This window comes from Azolla caroliniana, unplaced genomic scaffold, assembly GCF_043228905.1.
Source record: "Azolla caroliniana isolate FFs.n. ecotype wild unplaced genomic scaffold, voAzoCaro1.0.p SCAF_4, whole genome shotgun sequence".
Classification (NCBI taxonomy): domain Eukaryota; kingdom Viridiplantae; phylum Streptophyta; class Polypodiopsida; order Salviniales; family Salviniaceae; genus Azolla; species Azolla caroliniana.
The window spans coordinates 25,764,881-25,784,926 of NW_028230439.1; the positions used below are offsets into that span (position 1 = coordinate 25,764,881).

General features: G+C 37.3%; 1 protein-coding gene across 1 annotated transcript; it reads left to right on the forward strand.

Annotated features, from left to right (window-relative positions):
- The first annotated feature begins 14,361 nt into the window (after positions 1 to 14,361).
- Positions 14,362 to 19,277, forward strand: LOC147865674 (calreticulin-like). Its single transcript, XM_087318544.1, has 14 exons — positions 14,362 to 14,498; positions 15,852 to 15,959; positions 16,073 to 16,265; positions 16,604 to 16,862; positions 16,956 to 17,012; positions 17,120 to 17,167; positions 17,252 to 17,338; positions 17,683 to 17,740; positions 17,862 to 17,929; positions 18,152 to 18,247; positions 18,342 to 18,386; positions 18,812 to 18,853; positions 18,952 to 18,990; positions 19,082 to 19,277. The coding sequence occupies exons 1-14, from the start codon at positions 14,393 to 14,395 to the stop codon at positions 19,091 to 19,093; spliced, it is 1,218 nt and encodes a 405-aa protein (XP_087174670.1). The 5' UTR covers positions 14,362 to 14,392; the 3' UTR covers positions 19,094 to 19,277.
- Positions 19,278 to 20,046: the final 769 nt, after the last annotated feature.

Genomic DNA, 20,046 nt, shown 5'->3' on the forward strand with positions numbered 1-20,046 from the left:
TGGGAGAAGTGGGTCTTGAGCTTGGATCAAATCAAGGCCATCACCGATTTGCATATGCAGAAAACGAAGAAGGCGGACGGTGGTCCCGATAAAAGCTCTAATGTTGTGGATTGTTCCAAGTCCCCATCTTTATTGCAATGTCAGGAGGTAGACAAGGATGACGATGCGATACGTGATGCTCGTCCGATCCGCCGCGATGATAGAGGAGAGGCACACTTATTTGGAGCAGTTGAGGATTCGGAATCAGGATGTAGCGATCATCGGCACCACAACTCTGTCGATCATGACAATATAACCACCAATGCACCTTCTTGTATGACATTTGAAATGGAACCAACTAATGGCCATGAGCTAATTAAAGAGGACCCTGAAGAAAAGCAAGAATTCATGGCGTCTTCACATGAAGATGAAGATGAAGATGAAGATGAAGATATCTTTTCTGATACCCTAGCCTATCCTGAGCTTCAAGATAGCTGCTATGGTTCCTCTACCAATGACTACGATAGCTTTTTGTATGATGCCTCCTATGACTATGAAGATGCTCTGCTATATGAGGATGCTTTGTCAACCATGGCTACTACAGATGACCATTCCACCACTACCACCACCACCCAATTACAAGTAGATAACAAGCAAGATCAAATTGCAGTATCGCTTGTAATGCATCCTTTGGTCAAGTTGTTGATCAAGATTTTTAGCACTATAGCATGCGGAGTCCGTGCTACTCGAATGGGAGGTTAGGTCAAAGAAAATGGTTAGATCTTCACTAGGCTAGACACAGGTAGAGTGTGGGTGGGTGTGTGAAATAGAGGAAAACAGAGTCACAGAGAGAGAATGCAGCAAGCATAATGCGTGTTGCTGAATCCTCAATTATTGAGCTTTGTGCAACTACACTAATATAATCTCATTTATGAGGACAAAAGGTTTAATCATCGTATAATATAAGTTTTTTGATTGATTATGGTTTTGATTCGGGTCAATTGTCTTCTAATTCCAATGACTTCAATGAGAACGTTAATATAAACATGTTTGTTTATGTCAATCCGACAAAGATTAATGGGTTTGTAGATGTTGTATGATGCCTAGGATATGATGTATAATGTATAGATTAATTGTCTTATAGGGTGTGTGCAGCACCAATGTACAAGACAATATCTTGTTGATCTCCCAATGCGGAAAGGAGGACACAAAATCGCATAATGAGTTTAAATGTATGTTTAGGCTCTTAGGATCTAGGGTTTAAGGAGATGTTTTAGAATCTATATACGTGTCGAATTTAGTTAGTGTTCCGGGAGATGTAATTTAAGTCATTTGGATTAAGTGGACTTAGATATCGGGAAATTCAGATATATGTGGGGAAATAGTTGGACATGAGATTGTAGAATTTACTTAAGTTTATAGGTTATATGGCTCACGGAGAATCTTTTGGGTTCCTAGGATTAGGGTTTAAGGGCGGGATGTTCTACGTCCACTAAATTTGCACTAGTACTCGGGGCACTTGTACTAAATAATGTATAGCTTGCATACAATGATGATCACGTTACATATTTCTTTGTGAAATGGAGGTTTGCCTAAGAAGATAAGAAATAGGTGACATTTAGGAACAATCAAAGACATTTGAAGGGCTAAACATTTTGATAATCCCCAAATTATGAATCAACCCACATATTGATAATCAATCAGTATTTTTTCTTTACTATGACTACATGCCATGGGACATCATGATCCCATGGTCTCTTTATGTAATCATGTATTAAATCATTGACTTGTTCATATAATCATGTATTAATTCATTGACTTGTTCATATAGTCATGCATTAATCCATAGCCTTGTTCATATAATCATGTAAACCTGTAATGTATGAACTTAGTGTATTCTCCATCTCCATCGAGTCCCAACTAGTCTTCTTGTTCATGTAATCATCTCAAATTTCTAGAAGCTCCTATTTCAGCTCCCCAAGATGATCTCAACCAAGTTGTCCTCACTATTTGATCCTCACGCTGATAGCCATTTGCCCAAATAAATGATTTGGATAAATAAGATCCTCAAACCAATATCTGTGGTGTATTATGGTAACGCTATCAACATTAAAATGATCGTATTTCAAATCATATGGCTTGTTGAGTTCGTTTACAAACACTACCACCTTGGGGCTAGACTAGTGTGAACCCTCGAACCCTATATATATACATTATACATATATATACATATACATATATATATATATATATATATATATATATATATATATATATATATATATGGTGTCCCTAGGTTGTCCCAACGGGGACACACTCCTACATTGATCTGGGACTCACCAAGGGGCCCAGTCCCAGTCCCAAAGAAGGTGGGCACCTTGGGTTGGAGGTGCACCCAAGAAGTCCCAAATAGAGTTGGAACAAACCCAAGCAATGTTTAGGTTGGGATAGACCCAAGGTGTCCCAAAGAGAGTTGGGACACTCCCAAGGAGCCCCAAACACAGATGGGACAGTCCCAACAACTAGTTAAAGAGTAGCCCAACAACCACCTCTTAGCCTAACGTCTGGCCATCACAAAGGGGAGCCCAATCGCCGCCTTTGGGCCGAACGACTAGGGTAGCCCAACAACCACCCCTTGGCCTATAAATTGAGGAACTTCTCCACATTTTCATTCATTCCCAACTTATGTGTTCTACTCTCACCTCTTGTAAATATTGAATTTCTCTCTCTCTCTCTTGTCCTGACTTGTCTCGCCTAAGTCTCGATTCATCCCGACTCGTTCCAACCCCGTTTTTGGTTTGTCCCAAAATTGGGAGTATTGTGAGTGTTTTCTCTTGGATATAGATTATAATATAAATCCTCTTTTGTGTCCCAATTTTGATGTCCCAATCGAGTTTTGTGTGCATTTCGAGACCCCCATAAACTAGGGGCATAACATATATATATATATATATATATATATAAGGTGGAATTTTTTGTGTGTGGTGTTGGTTGAGTGATTCATAGTCATGTTCCATGTTATAAACAATCCAATAGTAACCTATTGTAAAATACATGTACATATTTTGGTGCACCTAAGTAGTCCCAAATAGAGTTGGGACAAACCCAAGTAGGTTTTCGGTTGGGCGGTTCCCAGTTGTCCCAAACACAATTGGGACACTGCCAACGTCCCCATCCCAATTGGGAAGCCCAACAACCTCATTTTGATTCATTCTCAACCTCTGAGTTCTACTCTTTCCTTTTGTAATCTTGAAGGCTCTCTAGTCCTTCATCATCTTTTTGGTTTGTCCCAATTTGGGATTGTTGTAATATTGTATCTCTTTCATGCAATATAAATCATCATCTTGTCCCAATCGTGTTTTCGCGTTGTTTGGAGACCCCATAATCTAGGGGCATACCACACGTAGTGTAAAGATTGAACACCACTCTCTTTATGTGTTGTGTGCTCTCTCCTTTCTTTGCATCTGACCATCTCTTTCACTGGACCAAGAAGACCTTTCCATTATGTATGGCAAAGATCATTGTGAAACCTTTTGTCATCACTACATTAGTATCTGTTGTTTGGGGCATTAACTCTAGTATTGAGCATTGCTCGTGCAAATTACAATATTATGTCCCTCCATTCCATTTCAATCATGGTTTCTCGTAATCATTTAACCTAAATTGTTTTCCCTTCATCCATTGCCTCCTACACTTTCATCACATACATTCTCTTTCAACCATCAAACTCAAGTTAACGTGCATCCATTGCCTTGCAACTCACCACCCTCTTAGCATCATTTGTGTCATGGCAATGCAATACAATTGTTTTTAGCACTTGGGTTGTGGAAAGTTTCCATTTATTTCCCCAATGCCCTTGGTCACTCCTCCAATTTGCAATTATATCTGTAATTTGTGAAGATGATTACATTGTCAATTTCTCCCCTTTTTCCCAATGCTAGAAGAGAAAAGCATAAGGTCAATCCATCCCTTTTTGGGGTGTGCGGCAATCGTGTGGGGAGATAACAAAAACTTGTGGCCTTTATTTCGAGAAATAAAGAAAAAATCGTGGGTATTTTTATAATGGACCCTTAAATAAACCAACAAGTTAGAACCCAAAACAACAAGAATTTGAATAAGCTAAGTAACTTGATCTATATAGAATAAGTTGTTAGTCTATATATGTATGTGAAGTTTAAAAGTCTATTAAACAAAATAATTCACTCATTTAATGACCAAACACATGTTTTGTGATTTTGTTTCCCCAAAATTGCAGCCCACCATCTCTCTAGCAACTTTATGAGTTATTTTTTAATATTCATAGGTAAATTCATCCATTTTTTGGTTCTTTGGGGCAACAAGTTCTAGCAAAAGTTCTCACTAAAAACTAGAGGTTGTAGGTAGGTTACTCCACTTGTTACTTAAGGGTGGCTAAGGCCTCTCGTATATAAGGGTGGGCAAGGGCTTTCCACGACATTGTGAAAGGATGTTTTACATGTAGACCTTTTACTATGATTCTACATGTAACAATTGACAACGGTTCGGTTTGGTTCGAGAGGGTCCAAACCAAACCGTTTAAACTTTTTTTTAACCTGAACCGAACCACAAAACCATTAAACCGGTAAAACCACGGTTTCGTGGTTCGGTTCGGTTTTAAGCTTAGGTCAAATTTTAAATTTTAAAATATTTCATTTTAAAATTTTTTAAAATTTTAATTATTTTCCTAAAATGTGAGAATAAGGCATGAAAATGAAAAGATTGTTTAAAACCAAGTTTTTAAATTTAAAAATAAAAATAAAAAACCGTTGAACCATTTAAACCGCGGTTTCTAACTGTTGAAACCAAATCGAACCGTTTAAACCGTGGTGTTGTCAATTGTTATCTACATGTATGTAATATGTATGTTCAAAATACTACACACAATGACGACTTGGTTTATGTGCACTATCATTGACATTTAATGTTATTTAGATGAGTTCTAATTATGTATATGAAGATTTAGTTTTGTTTAATGCCAATTATTAGATAAGAGTTCTATTGTGTAAATTTGGATCAATATTAACGATGTGCAAATGGACATGGAAGCTTCACTATCATTTGTTACTACACTAAATGTTGAAAATTTCATATCAAGAGTTTTATTATGTAATTTAGATGAGTTTTGTTTACATATTACACAATGATTGAATTAGAATCTTCCATATGTTTCACAATAACATTTCAAATGCCTTAGTTGGATTGGTTATTTGATATGAAGTAAGTTTGCTATTACATTTCATATCTCGAGTTACTGAGAATTTGGATTGGTTATCATCGTATGAAGATTAGCCTCAAATCTTTTGATGGGTTTGTACAAGCAAGATTCATGGATAAACAATAGAGATGAAAATTCATACCTTTAAAAGTTGGCCATACAAATAACAAGTGAAAGGGCTTGTCTTTGTCTAAAAAAGCTAACCTCTTGAATTAAGAAACTCGCCTAAAACTTGCCCGCCAAAGGAATTTCAAAAAGAGATTCGCCTAACACTTCAAAAAGGGGTGAGGAAGAGGGTAGGTTGGCATTGTGATACACAAATACAAATTCTAGCTTAAGACAAAATTATGATGGTTACTAATATATGTGTAATAGAGCGATCAACAATTGTATAAACATCCAACACAATTGGAATATGCGTAATGCTTTCATGTTTGATAATAGACATGGGGTGAAAGCCTATATAAAGAAGCTGAAAGGTATTCTCAAGACAAAATTATGATGGTTACTACTATATGTGTAATAGAGCGATCAACAATTGTACAAACATCCAACACAATTGGAATATGCGTAATGCTTTCATGTTTGATAATAGACATGGGGTGAAAGCCTATATAAAGAAGCTGAAAGGTATTCTCATGTGGAATTTTTGGATGTTAGAGCATGTGGGGATCATTTCCTCAAATGCATATTCGGGTTTTTTAATAGCATTACAGAACTTCCCTCTCCCTACACAGGCATATGATAGGTAGAGGAGACTAATAAGTGTTGTAACTAAGTGGATTTTACATACAATTAATATAATTGTGTGCTTTCATCGTATGTATGATATGATTAATGCTAAAAGACGTAAGAAATTGATTGATAAGTTTTCATATATTCTTACATGGTGCAATGTACTATTGATGAATAATCCACGTGATGAGGAGCTTTTGGATATTCAAGTTCAAGTACAGGACATTGTGAAGAATTTGTCGTGTCAAAGTTATCAACATACAAGACTACGTCAATTAAAGGAGGGATTTATAGATAATCAATCACAATCTCATATGTTTTTTCAAGGATTAAGACCATCATATGCTCGTTCAAATGTGGTACAAATTAAGATAGGGGATGACATTGTTGTAGACCCAGTCAAGGTTATTGAGTTATGTATTACTCATTTTAAGAATTTGATTGGGCCAGAGTTGATTATTAATGAGGATGTCTTGAAAGCATGACAAGAGTTTTATAATGTAATTGGGAGTGTCGTGAATACAAATATTTGTCAAGAATTAGATGCTGATTTTGAAGAAGTTGAGGTGGAAAAGGTATTGTTACATCTTCCAAATGGTAAAAGCCATGGCTGGGATGGTGTTACAAATGAAGTTTTTAAGAAGTATGCTAGCATGCTTAAGAGTCCATTCACGCAAATGTTTTAACAATGTTGGGATTCTGGTTTCATGCTTGAGAGTTGGAAGGTGGGCTTAATCAAATTGATACCAAAGGTACCATCTCCTGAGTCATTTCATCAATGGAGGCCTATTTCATTGATGGGAGGGTTGTACAAAGTGTTTGCAAAGATATTGTCCAACTGACTTAAGAAGTTCTTACCTCCACTTATTCATCCATCTCAATATGGTTTTATTACGGGTAGAAATATATTGCATAATGTTTTGAATGTTCAAATGGCGACCGATTATGCTTGACATACACATCAAGAAATGATTGTGGTGCAATTAGATTTGGAAAAAGCATATGATCATGTTAATTGGTCTTTCCTCTCAGGTGTGATGTATAATATGGGGTTTGGTCCTCGTATGTGTCGACTTATCTTTTTGCTAGGGCAAAATGCAACCTCCCTTGTGATGTTTAATGGTGGAGTCACTCCGAAAGTATTTCTTACTAGATCCGTGCGGCAAGGATGCCCACAAAGCCCATTGTTATTTGCTATTGTTACACATCCTTTGTTAGTAATGTTGTCAAATCTTGTGGCCAATGGTAATATTGTGGGTTTGCATCTTCCTTCTGGAGGACAATTGGTGTCACAAGCATTGACAGATGATTCTTTTATGTTTTTACAAGCCTCAAAAGAAAATCTTAAAAGGAGTATGCAAGTTTGGGATCAATTTGCTTTGGCTTCAAGGTTGTATATAAATTGGAGGAAGTCTCACCTTATTTCTTGTACGGAGAGTGATTTGGAATGTTTGGGATGGCGAGGGTTAGTGATTACACGAGGTTCAATTTATCGACATTTGGGTTATCCATTGGGCATTGATGTTACAAATGTTCAATTGATTGATTGGATTGGTAGTAAATTGAGGGATAAATTTATGTATTGGAAGTCTCAATTATGGCCCTTTCATGTACGACTCAAAGTGGTGCAATGTATCTTGATACCCATGTTATTATATTTTTTGCCTTTACTTCCTTGGACTAAGAAGGCATTACAAAGCATGTTACAACCTATTCGGTTCATGTTGTGGCGGAATGGAGAAATTATGGGAGTTACATGGATTTCGTGGGACCATTTGGCTACTCCTAAAAGGTTAGGTGGTGCAACAATATTGGATTTGGAATGGCATTTGATGGCTCGTAGATTTACATTATTACAAGATATATGTCAACAAGCTCAACCATGGATATCTATGATGCAATATTTTATTGAGCATGAAGGATTGGTGCATGGGAAAACAAAGATTCAAGCATCATGGTGGTCACTACTAAATGGAAGTATTCCTCTAAAGATTCGACATTCTATATGTGGACAACATTTGGTAAGATCGTGGCAAGATGCATTATCTCTTTTTGAATGGGGACCATCAAGTGATCGATAATATTGTAATTCATTACAAAATGAATTGCTTGTTTCTTCTCGATTGTTGTTTTGGCATGGGAAAGAGAAGTTGAGATCTCAATTCAATCGTTTATTTTGATTGGGGATTGTACATTTGGAAGATGTGGTTGATAAAGAATCTCAAAGGTTGTTGGATTTTGAAGATGCCAAGAGATGGTTATATATTCCCCCAAATTATGGATTTATTTGGGAGAAATTACATGATATACCATTGTTGCGATGATCTTTGCCATTGAAAACCAAATTTGCACCTTGGGTAGATTGGTGGTTACAAGATGGTACACACTTGTTACAAGTCACTACAAATATATTGTATCATCATGCGATGACATCATGATCTTGGCTATCTCTCAAAGCAACGAAGTTGTGGAATGTATATAAGTCAGATGCAAGGTGGTGAAAATATTACAACGTGGTTGACATTCCCATCTACCATTTCATGCAAAGGTATTCATATGGAGAGTCATGATTGGTGGGCTCCCATTAGGTTCGGCCTTGAAGAGACGAGGACTAGGGTTTGGTACTTGTTTCTTTTGCACCATTCCATTGGAGGATAGTACACATAGGTTCATTAAATGTCCTATAGCGTGTACCATTTGGAAGTACTTATCAAACATTTGGCAAGTTTTAACTCGTTGTTGTTTGAGACCTCAACAATGGGTTTTTTCTCAATATGATGTGTTCAATGTCTAGCCTAGTTCGACTAGTCAGTCAAATTGACTTGTCTGAGTCGATCGGTTCGACTTACCTTCTGCTCCTTGTTCGGCCTTGTTCGGCTCGGTCGCTTGTCGCAATCCCATCTTTGTCCTTAACGTTCCGAAGTATTGATCTGGGAGTGGCTTCGTCAGGCAATCAGGCTTTTACCAAAAAAACACCCATCGAAGATCCCAAGACCTGGCACACATATATAGAGAGAGTTTACCAAATCCCAAAACAACCACCCATTCCAATGCCTTCTACACCCCGACCTACCACGGGGACACTTTTCACAACCTCTAGGGTTCCGAAGGTCATAAAGAAATTATAACATAGGAAGTCCATGAACCACACAGGATTGCGAGCAAAACACATTATATATGCGAGAGAGTGCCTAGCTCCCTTGCTAACTCTAATATTCAATCGTGCCCTTGCGGAGGGTTTTCCACCAAAATGGACTATGAACACAATGGTCCCCATACATAAAGGGGGGAACCCCATGGACCCAAATACATATAGGACCATTGTGATAGGTCATACCCTTGCTAAATTATATGGTGTAGTAATGGAAGTAGAACTTAGCGATTATATGGAGACTCTAAATCTTCGTGCACGTGAACAGGCTGGCTTTAGATGAGCCTTCTCCATTATTGATCATATCTTCACGCTTAGATGCTTAATTGACCAAACTAAGGCTCACAAGAAGAAATTATATTGTTGTTTTGTGGACTTACGCAAAGCCTTTGACACGGTCCCTACAGAGCGATTGTTTGATAGGCTTAAAAGCTTGAGGATACGATATGACATGGTCTGGGCCATCTACGCATTATATGAACAAGTGTCTCGGTGTGTCTGATGCCCAGGTGACTTATCCAATTGTTTCACTAGCACTATTGGTGTACATTGATGAGATCACGAATTTTATTGCTCGTAAGGGAGGCAAGGGAGTAGTCCTTGGGGATATGCAAGTTCGTATCTTGCTCTATGCAGATGACATAGTTTTGGTCTCTGAATCCGAACACGACCTACAAAGGCACCTTAATGCCTTAGATGACATTTGCGCACAACAATGATTGGTTGTGAATCTAGGGAAAACTAAAGTCCTTATCTTCCACACATCAGCCCAAGTTAGAGCTAAGTGTCACCTAACTATCTCCCATAACCCAGTTGAGGTGGTTGGATCATATGTCTATGTGGGAGTCACTTTTAGTGCCCGCTCAGGTAAATTTTCGATGACACAAGCAACAAAGGATAGACTTACGAGAGGACATGCATCCCTCTCACTCCTAGAGAGACAATGCCACCAAGTATACTTTCAAGAGCCACGAACTAAAGGGTGGCTCTTTGACTCAGTAGTGACCCCCTCCCTCATGTATGCATCAATGGTTTGGGCTCTAAGATTACCATCTTTCATGTGGGCGCAATTAGAGAGACCATTGGTGATGATGTTATCAAGCCAACTTCGAAGCAAATCGACAATACCACATGAAATTATTAGGGTTGAGTTCACTTTACCCCCAATGTTAGTAGAAGCACTTTTCCAACTTGTAGTCTTTATTCACAGGATACATAACCAACCACATGATAGAATATCTTATCAAGCCTTTAAGGCCTCTCGATCACTGTATGAGTCTGGCTATACTAGCTCATGGTATGGCATGATGGTGAGTTGGCTTCTTGCGAATGGTCTAGACATTAATAACCTACCTCCCCTTAGTTACAACCACACGATTGATAACACTTTAATCTTTCATGAGGACCGCAATAAAGTAATACGCGAAGAAATATGGCAAATTTACACTTGGTATAAATGGATCACCCCACTAGAGCCACTCCCATCTAAAATGTTGTATTATAAGGAACACTTCATGCACTTCTCTATGTTAGGTTTTATCACGCGACCAAAATATCTAGAGTGTATTCTTACCACATGAACTAAGGGTTGCCATTGGACAACTTAGAATATCATCTCACCAACTTGAGATTGAGAGTGGTCGTACTAATGGAAACCCTAGGGAGGAAAGGATATGTAGGTTATGCCACATAAAGATAGAGGATGAGTATCACTTTAAATGCAAGTGTCCAACCTACGCCGAGATAAGGGCAAAATACCAAGACATACTTGGTTCCTCTCCCACCCTCCCCAAACTATTAGATACTTTAGATATAAAGAAATTAGGCAAATACATTCTAGAACTAAAACAACACAGAGAGAATAAGTTACAAAATGTTGACAATAATCTTGCTAACGTTCACCAACATGTAACAAAAGAAGTTTTTCAGGAACAAGGGGAGACAACGAATGTCGACACACCTACACCACTCGACATTTCCCTTGATGAGGCAGAAAACCAAAGAAGAACCAAACATCCTTAGGTGTCGGGTTTCAAAGCAACTTGACGTGGTGCATAAGGAATAATGAAAATAAGGGGACGTGAGCTACACCGCCTAGAAACCATGGCTAGGACACTCTCTACATTAGGACCATGGGTCACACCCACACCAAAACCCTTTGACCTCCCACTTCTTTTCGAGAGACTTGGGTGGAAATAAAATTAGGCTTAGTGTAAAGTCACTTCCTTTATCGAGTATACCATGTTTTGTACACTACTAGAACTCTTTTAGCTTAAGTTTTATTTTTACTTTATTTTATTTTAGTTATGATGATTGGATAAATACTCATTTTGTTGTAAACCAATTGTCTCATGGGCCAATTTTGGCCTTAGAAGACGTTAATATATCTTTCTCTCCCCCCCCCCCTTGTATCGACACGTTATTTCGTTGTCAAAATTTGCAATGTTAATGTAGAGGAAGACTGTCCTTCTCGAATACGATACCTCATTCAATTTGAGAGGATTGTATAATTGTTGGATGACATGCCTGTAATCTATTATATGTAACATTTTGTAGCTTGATGCTACATCTCTAATCTTATAATGTTCTTGAGTAACTATCTTGGTCCTCTAAGGATAAGTATTGTGTTAACCTTCAAGCCCAAAAGTTTTGGCTTTTTAAAAGTTCCAATTTCCATCTCCAAATTTCTCATCAATCCATGATGTTGACCTTTTTTAAGCTTAGAAATATTTTGAGATTCAGCTCGATCTCCTTGATTTTCTCAAAGAGAAAATGAAAGCAACTAAAAGTGGTTGCATAAAACGGTAGGTACAAGAATCAATAAAATAATGTTGTTATAGTTTCCAAGAAATGCAAATGAGTTATTTGGAATACAGGGCCTTCTATATGTGTATGCATGTAAATATCCATACAAATCGATAGTATATTCGATGCATAAATGCTAATAAAAGTCACATGGAAGAGCCATGAGAAGCGCATGCATGGCAATATTAATTAACAATGGTGGTACACATTCCTAGGAAAAGGTAAAACTCATCGAACATGATTATATCACATTCGTCACATTGGACACTGCATTCACATAAGTGCAAACGAGGAGAGGGAGAGGGAGACAAAGACAACCCAAATGGATGTAGCTCAATTGGTAAGGTTGGTCCCCATAGGTTGGAGAATGGGGACCAGGAGTTCATGGGTTCAACCCCTACATTGCACAATGGTGGTCAACTCTTACATAAACAAGCTCATCTAGTAACATGGATTGCTCACAACTGTTGGGCTTAGAGGAGAGATTGTGGTTGTCATGCATTTGATCCCAAGAGTATGTATAGAGTCCTAGTCAAATATTGAAGTCAATGAAGGCTCAACATGTTCACATAAAAAACGAGAGGGAGAGAGACCGAAGTGTCATGCATTTAGTGGCATCTAACAAACTAGTGAAAATTGAACCCCAATGCAAATGATATGTGCATCATAGTCTACTTCCAAGGTATAGGCAATTAGGAGGGATTTGACCACTATGTCAACGGTTTGATCCCTATTGGTATGTAAAACCACAGTTTACCACTAAGGGATTAAGAGGAATTTGACCATCATGTGAATTGTTTGTGAGCTAAAAGACACCAAGGAAGAGGAATTTGACACTTATGCCAAGTATTTGATCCCTATTGGTATGTACAAACATACTTTACCACTAAGGGATTTAGAGCAAATTTACCACCATGTTATTTGTTCGATCCCTACAAATCACGAAGACATGGAGTAAAGCAAAGCAATGTAGTTAGTGAGGCTTGAAACCCTAATGCATCGATGAATAAAAACATACTTTACCACCAAGGTAAAAGCCATGAAGCATGAAATGTACATCATAAACATTCAGAACAATTTTTGGCAATTGTTGGTTGCATGGAATTCCCAACCTAACTATACAACCAAAATCAAAACAAGACTCCATAAATTCCACCTACTCATAATATGCGTGTTGTTAGCAATATGATCAAACAGTGATGTCCCATTTATATGAAACATCATGATAATGGTATTTCAGCGTTCTAAAAGGCCAAAAGCATGGCATGTTGGGGCGAGACATAGTTCAAAGGCTAAAATTTAGTTAGTAAGGTTGTTTGATGGATATCACCATAAGAGAAGGGCACATATTCTAGTAACGTATCAAGGCCAATGAAATTTAGAACCAAGTGTATGAGTTACTAATATCAAGGCTTACAATTGGATGCAGTCATTAGGTTGATAATGAGAAAGAGATAGAGAGAGAGGTAAAGAGAAAGATATCAAATAATGGTTGCATTGTAGAGTATTTGGAAGCATCATTGTCGCAAGTACTTGGTCGTAATCAGAGACGATTGGCAGAAGAGGCTTTAGAAAAACAATTCCTCGATAATTACTCACATGTGATTCTTTCAAAGGCATGCCCTGCCTTGCATACAAGTTGAGGGAAATTATCACCTTCTCCTCAATTTCTCTCGTAGTCGATTGACCCCCACCCACTCCTAGTACATGTCTATGAGCTCTTGATGATTACGTTGACACGACTTTTTTAGAGGCAAAATGTTGTCGTGGCTCAAGCACAACGTGTCTATAACAATGCCCATAATGAATGACACATGGGTCTCTACGCTTTCTCTCATTTTACTAGAGTTGTCTCTCGTATTCTCTCTCAAGGTATTGGGTTAAAAACCCAAATTTCTCACCTTGATGCCAATGTGGAATGTATTATGTAAGTGTTGAACATATGAACTTCTGGACGGTCTAGTTGTCAACTCACCCATACCCATTTACTCTCTCTAGCTTGCCGTAGTGGTAAGTTGTTAGACTACTTAAGCCCTACGTAGTCTTTGATTCAAGACCTAATTTTTCCCCCTCTCTATTACTCCATAGAATACATATCCTCTTAATTTGGTAGTTGCCACTGTGAAATGTGGGGGTTGAACCCATGACCTTCTGGTCTCCAATTGGATAGGACAACCTTACTTGCTGACCTACATTCATATGAGCTTCTCTTAATGTCTTTCTCTATCTCTCTCAATTCATGAATCATAAGAAGCCTAGTCTAGGTCCATAAGGTCAAGGGTTCGAATCCTTGCTAGACCAATTTTGGTCTTAGAAGACGTTAATCTCTCTCTCTCTCTCTCTCTCTCTCTCTCGCCCCTTCTTCTTCTTCGTCTGTCTATATGTATATAAATCCCTGAGCGTGAACTCGTCCCCTCTGTAGACGGAAAGAGGTAGCAGCAGAAGGCGACGTAGTAGCCATAGCCATTGCCATAGCCATAGCCATAGCCATGGCGTCTGCACTCTCCTCCTCCTCCTTCTTCTTCTCCCTCCTCTTCTTCTCCCTTTCCTCCGCATTTGCATCACCGAATTACTACTTCCAGGAGAAATTCGATGGTAGACGTTCTTCTTTCTCTCCTTCTCCTTCTTCTTCTCCTTCTCTCTCTCGTTTCGTTCCTTTCCTTCCCGTTTTTTGCTTGGTTCTCAAGAGATCTGGATCCATCGCTCATTCTTCTCTTTGTTCTTGTTCTCAACTTTCCTCTCTCTCTCTCTCTCTCTCTCTCTCTCTCTCTAGTTTCATTCCTTTTCGCATTTCCTTTTCTTCCTCTCAATTGTAGACCTGTAGCTCAAAATGTCTGTTGTTTGGCCTCATCATCAATCAAGAAATACAACATCACATCTTTGTACCCCTAGGTTTTGCAGAGATGAGCTTTTTGTAACTGGAGAAATCTGAGAGCAGATCAAGAAAGAATGCTTGCCAGATCTTGTAATATTTGGCGGATCCGAGTAACAGCGAAATTTGATTTCAGATTTAATAGCATGAATTACAAGTTTTAGATCTCACCGTAGCTTTCATTAAGGCCATTCTCTGTGAGATTGATGTTAGATCTAGTATTCACAAATCATCCTCATTGAGAGTCACATCAGAGAGCTCATATATCAGATTTAGTTTTCACAGTGTCCTCATTGTGGATTCCGTCAAGGTGCTTCTGTGTGATTTTCTTTTCAGATCTATTATCTTGAGATATTCACACAGTGCTATCTTCGTGGCTTTGATCTAGAAATAATCATGATGTGAATTTGGTGTAAAGTTATGGCATCTTGAGGTATTTGACAATCTCTCTCTCTTTCTCTCTCACACACTGACACACTGACACTCTCTCTGGCTGTTGGCTTGGTAGTTTACACTGTATCATCGAAAGTCATATTAATTGAGAGAACCCAAGTTTGATCCACGTCATGGGCTAGGCTTCGTATCATAGATCACAATTGGTCTTCCATGGATGCGAAAAATAAATCTATCTATCTATCTCCTCTGGAAGAGAACCAGTTTTTTATTTAAGATTTAATAAAAGTTTTGGTATTTATAGGCTTTCACAAAGTTCATACTTGTGGTTATGGATGAGGAAGCCAATCACATTGTAGTTCATGTTTGTCGCAGCATCTGTTTATCACCTTGTTGTTACTGAGAATTTGATGTTGAATCTAGCATGTATAATTATTATATTTATTTGCCATATCATCTGGTTATCTAATTTGTGTCTCAATGATTTCATAATTCAATAGATCTCATGTATTTCTTGCGCATAGAATATGTAATTGTGGAGAAAATACCTTTTGTTCTTCTAATAAGTATTATTGGGAATAAATATATTTATTCTTCTGCAAACGTTTATTGTGGAGAAAATACGTTTTTTTCTTTCAATTAGGTTATTATGGTGATAAACCCTTTCTTCGTGCACTGTGTAGATGGCTGGGAGAGTCGGTGGGTGAAGTCAGACTGGAAAAAAAGTGAGGACGCTGCTGGAGATTGGGTTCACACTGCTGGAAAATGGCATGGAGATTCAAATGACAAAGGTAGTATTCATTCTCTCTCTTGTAGCGAACATTATTTTTTGAGTACAGAAAACTGTTTGATCCAATGCATTCATCATCTTCTTCTTTAGTTTTAAAACTTTCGCTTCTGTCAGGTATTCAAACTTCTCCGGATTCTCGATTTTTTGCCATCTCTGCTGAATTTCCTGAGTTCAGCAACAAGGGGAAGAACCTTGTGCTTCAGTTCTCCGTAAAGCATGAGCAAAATCTTGATTGTGGTGGTGGTTATATAAAGTTGCTGAGTGGTGATGTGGATCAGTCTTCATTTGGTGGAGATACACCTTACAGGTCCTAACCTAGGAAAACACAAATACTTTTTTCTTTTTCTTTTATAATGAATGATTTGAAGTTTAATAATGAATGGTCAGAAATTATAATCAAAAGAATGTCTATATGAGAAAACATGAACAAATTTATTTTTTATTTGTTACAATAACATTTCATCAAAACTTTGTCTGAAATTCCGCCTGAATCCTTCTACAGTGTGAACACAATTTAAAAAACATGGAAGTTTTATATGAAATGTTCTTGAGATGTTTCGTTGAAACTTTGAAATGAAGTCCTATAGCAATCCTTTCTTTCTTTAGTGCTGATGAAATATATGTGGTTCTTTTTTGTTTTTTCAGCATCATGTTTGGACCTGACATCTGTGGATACAGTACCAAGAAGGTTCATGTCATTCTGAATTACAAGGGGAAAAACCATCCCATTGAGAAAGACATTCCTTGTGAAACTGACCAGCTAACCCATGTTTATACCCTCATTATAAAGCCTGACAACACTTATGTTGTGCTGGTGGATAATGAAGAGAAGCAATCAGGTAGTTTATTCAAAGATTGGAAAATGCTCCCTCCACAAAAGATCATAGATCCTGAAGCTGAGAAAGTGAGTGAGCGAGTTTCACATTTTTTTGTTCTCACCATTCTCTCTATCTTTAAAGTTGTATGTGTTTGCTTATCGTAAAAGTGTTGGTTTTAGCCTGAGGATTGGGATGACAATGAATACATTGAGGATCCTGAAGATACAAAACCAGAGGTGACATTTATGCTCAGATTATTTTGGAATTTCCATTCATTGCCCCAGAGTGATATCTTTACATGAAAACCGTCAGTTTCATGTGCGTTTGCTCTGAACATTGACAGGGGTATGATGATATTCCAGCTGAAATAGTTGATCCCGAAGCCACAAAGGTAGTATCGTCTTTTGATGAATATTCTAGAGTAATGTGTGGAATTGTTTGATGCTCAAATTCATGATATGGGTTTCTCGATCAGCCTGAGGACTGGGAAGATGAGGAGGATGGTGAGTGGAAAGCTCCGACTATCCCTAATCCTGAGTATAAGGGCCCATGGAAGGCTAAGGTATACATAAATCCGTTTTCCACATTGACATTCTAAAATTTTGTCTGTAAATATTTTACTGGAATGTATTTTTTATTAAAAGTGTTTTGGTCATTGAAAATCTTCTACTTTCAAATGAATGGTTGTAGATTTGGAATTTCTAAGATTTAGTTCTGCATTGTCTCTACTCAACATCATATAGTAGGGATTGTTGCAAGATTAAAATTTTAAACAATTAAGTACATAGAACTCATGAAACCCGTCCATCCATTTATTTATGTAGACTATAATATGAAGGTCATCTAAAAACGGACATGTGTTAATAGTTTATGTCCATAAATTTTCTCATTTTTTATTGGATGCAGAAAATTAAGAACCCTGCCTATAAAGGGAAGTGGAAAGCTCCATTGATTGATAATCCTGGTAAACTTATTTCTCTTTATCCAGGGTTTTTCTTGTTTATTTAATGTTTTTTGAATCGTTTGCGCAATTTTATGAACTATATTGAAAGTTAGACTGTTTGCATTCATATGGTCACTACTAGATTTCGAGGATGATGCTGAACTCTATGTCTTCCAAAATTTGAAGTATGTGGGATTCGAGCTGTGGCAGGTATAACTTTTTTCCATGTTTATATTCTTACTTTAGAATGTTCACATCATCATTTGAGAAGCTTCTCTGCAGGACATCATCATTATTCTTCAAAAAATTCTAGAGTTCCTCTACAATCTGGACAAACATGTTCATACAAAATAATGATAGGGTCTTTGACATATCTGTAGAATCTTCAAAGTTAATGGCTTCATGCTGAGATATTGTGATCGTTCTCTGTAGGTCAAAGCAGGCTCACTGTTTGATAACATATTGGTAACCGATGATATCGAATATGCCAAAACATTTGCAGAAGAAACTTGGGGCAAGAATAAGGAGGTTAGTTCTATCATCTCTGTGGATTTTTTAAACTTTGGTATGTATTATTTTTAATTTTATCTCATTTAATCCTTTCACTGGCTTGATGTAACAGCTTGAGAAGAAAGCCTTTGATGAGACACAAAAGGCCAAGGATGAGGTGGGGTTTCTTGTTATTGCGATGTTTTTAAACATTAAAAGTCATTAAGTTTTGACATGATTATGACCTTTAACTTACACCAAATTGTGCTTTAACAAGAAATAAACAAAATTGTTAGTACAATTTATTATCATCATACATTTAACATTTTAGTTTGAAGAACACACATACACACACATATAGGTTCTATCAGAATTTTTTCCGTTACAAATATCTCCCTATCATTAATTTGCGTTCCGTTCAAAATTCTAAGATGTTCCAATATCTCCTTGTCAATGTTAAATGTTCCAATACCTCCCTATCAAAACATTTGCTGAAGAAACACATTCTAATTGGAACATTCACCATGCAAGTTCAACGTTCCAATTTGAATGTGTTTGAATGAGGCTTGATTGGTTTACTAACACTATTTCATCCAATTTCAGGAAACAAAGAAACACGACGATGTTGATGACGAGGACATTGATGTAAGTGCCCTCCTTGAATGTGCATATTGCCAGCGTTTTACTTGTATGTTCATTTTACAGACACTAACCAATTTCTTGATGCAAAATGTGGATCATAGGATGAGCAGGACTCTGGGTCAGATGAGGAAGATGCTCATGTAAGATAATTAATCATTGTTTGATTTTGATTGATTTCATTCTATAATATGTACATCGAATTATTACTTACTGGGATTTCTTTACATACAGGATGAGCTATGATTCTTCCAATTGACACGGTAGAAACACGACTTTCTTAATACGATGTTGCGGATGGTTGGTTAGTTTCGGAATGAAAGGACATGTGTAATGGGGAAAACCCTTTTGTATTGAGCAATGAACACTTTTGTTTGTGCATTCAATTGCACTATCAAATTTTGAAATGGAATGCACTCTAGCAATTAATTCATCATCTCCCTTTGTTATATCTTCATTTGTTATATGGTATGTTTTATGAGTATGAGAATTATAGCAAGACTGGATTGTGGTGGAGTGGCATTTTGGTAAATTGCCCATATATTAGGTTTTTATTCAAGGAAAACCATGTGGTCAACTGTGTTGTGTGCCCTTCTATCTCATTCCTTCCCATGCGGTCTTAGTTCATAACCCAAACAAATTTTGTTGTAGATAGTTGTATATTGATCTATAGAAAAGTTGCATTGTATTGCTAGCAGCATGATTAATATGAATATCTATTCGGCCTTATTTTTATTCTTATGGTGAAGAAACAATGTTCCTATGAATGTGTATCAATAGATTTGAATTGGGAATAGGAAACACAAGAGTTGTGGGACTCTTAATTCTCATATGATTAATTGATATGAATTGTTTATAGCTTGCCAATGTATTTATAGCCCTAAAATTTTGCTATTTGTCTTTTGCCAAAATCTTGCGTGGAAACGTTGAAATGTATGAGTGGGGCTTGCTCTTCAAATTTTAATGTGAACATTTGCATTACTTAATCTGGTAGAGGATAGTTTGTCAAAAGAGAACAAAATGGGATGCAATATCTTAATAGAGCAAGCAAATGAGCTTGAAGCGTGTCATCAAATACCAAGCTAACGTACATATTTATGTGAGAAATTGTGCATATGTGGGTATCTAGAGCATCCCTATTGAAATGCTACCTCATTGATGAAAATAGTTAGGTAGCATTAATCTAATTGTGCTCTCCA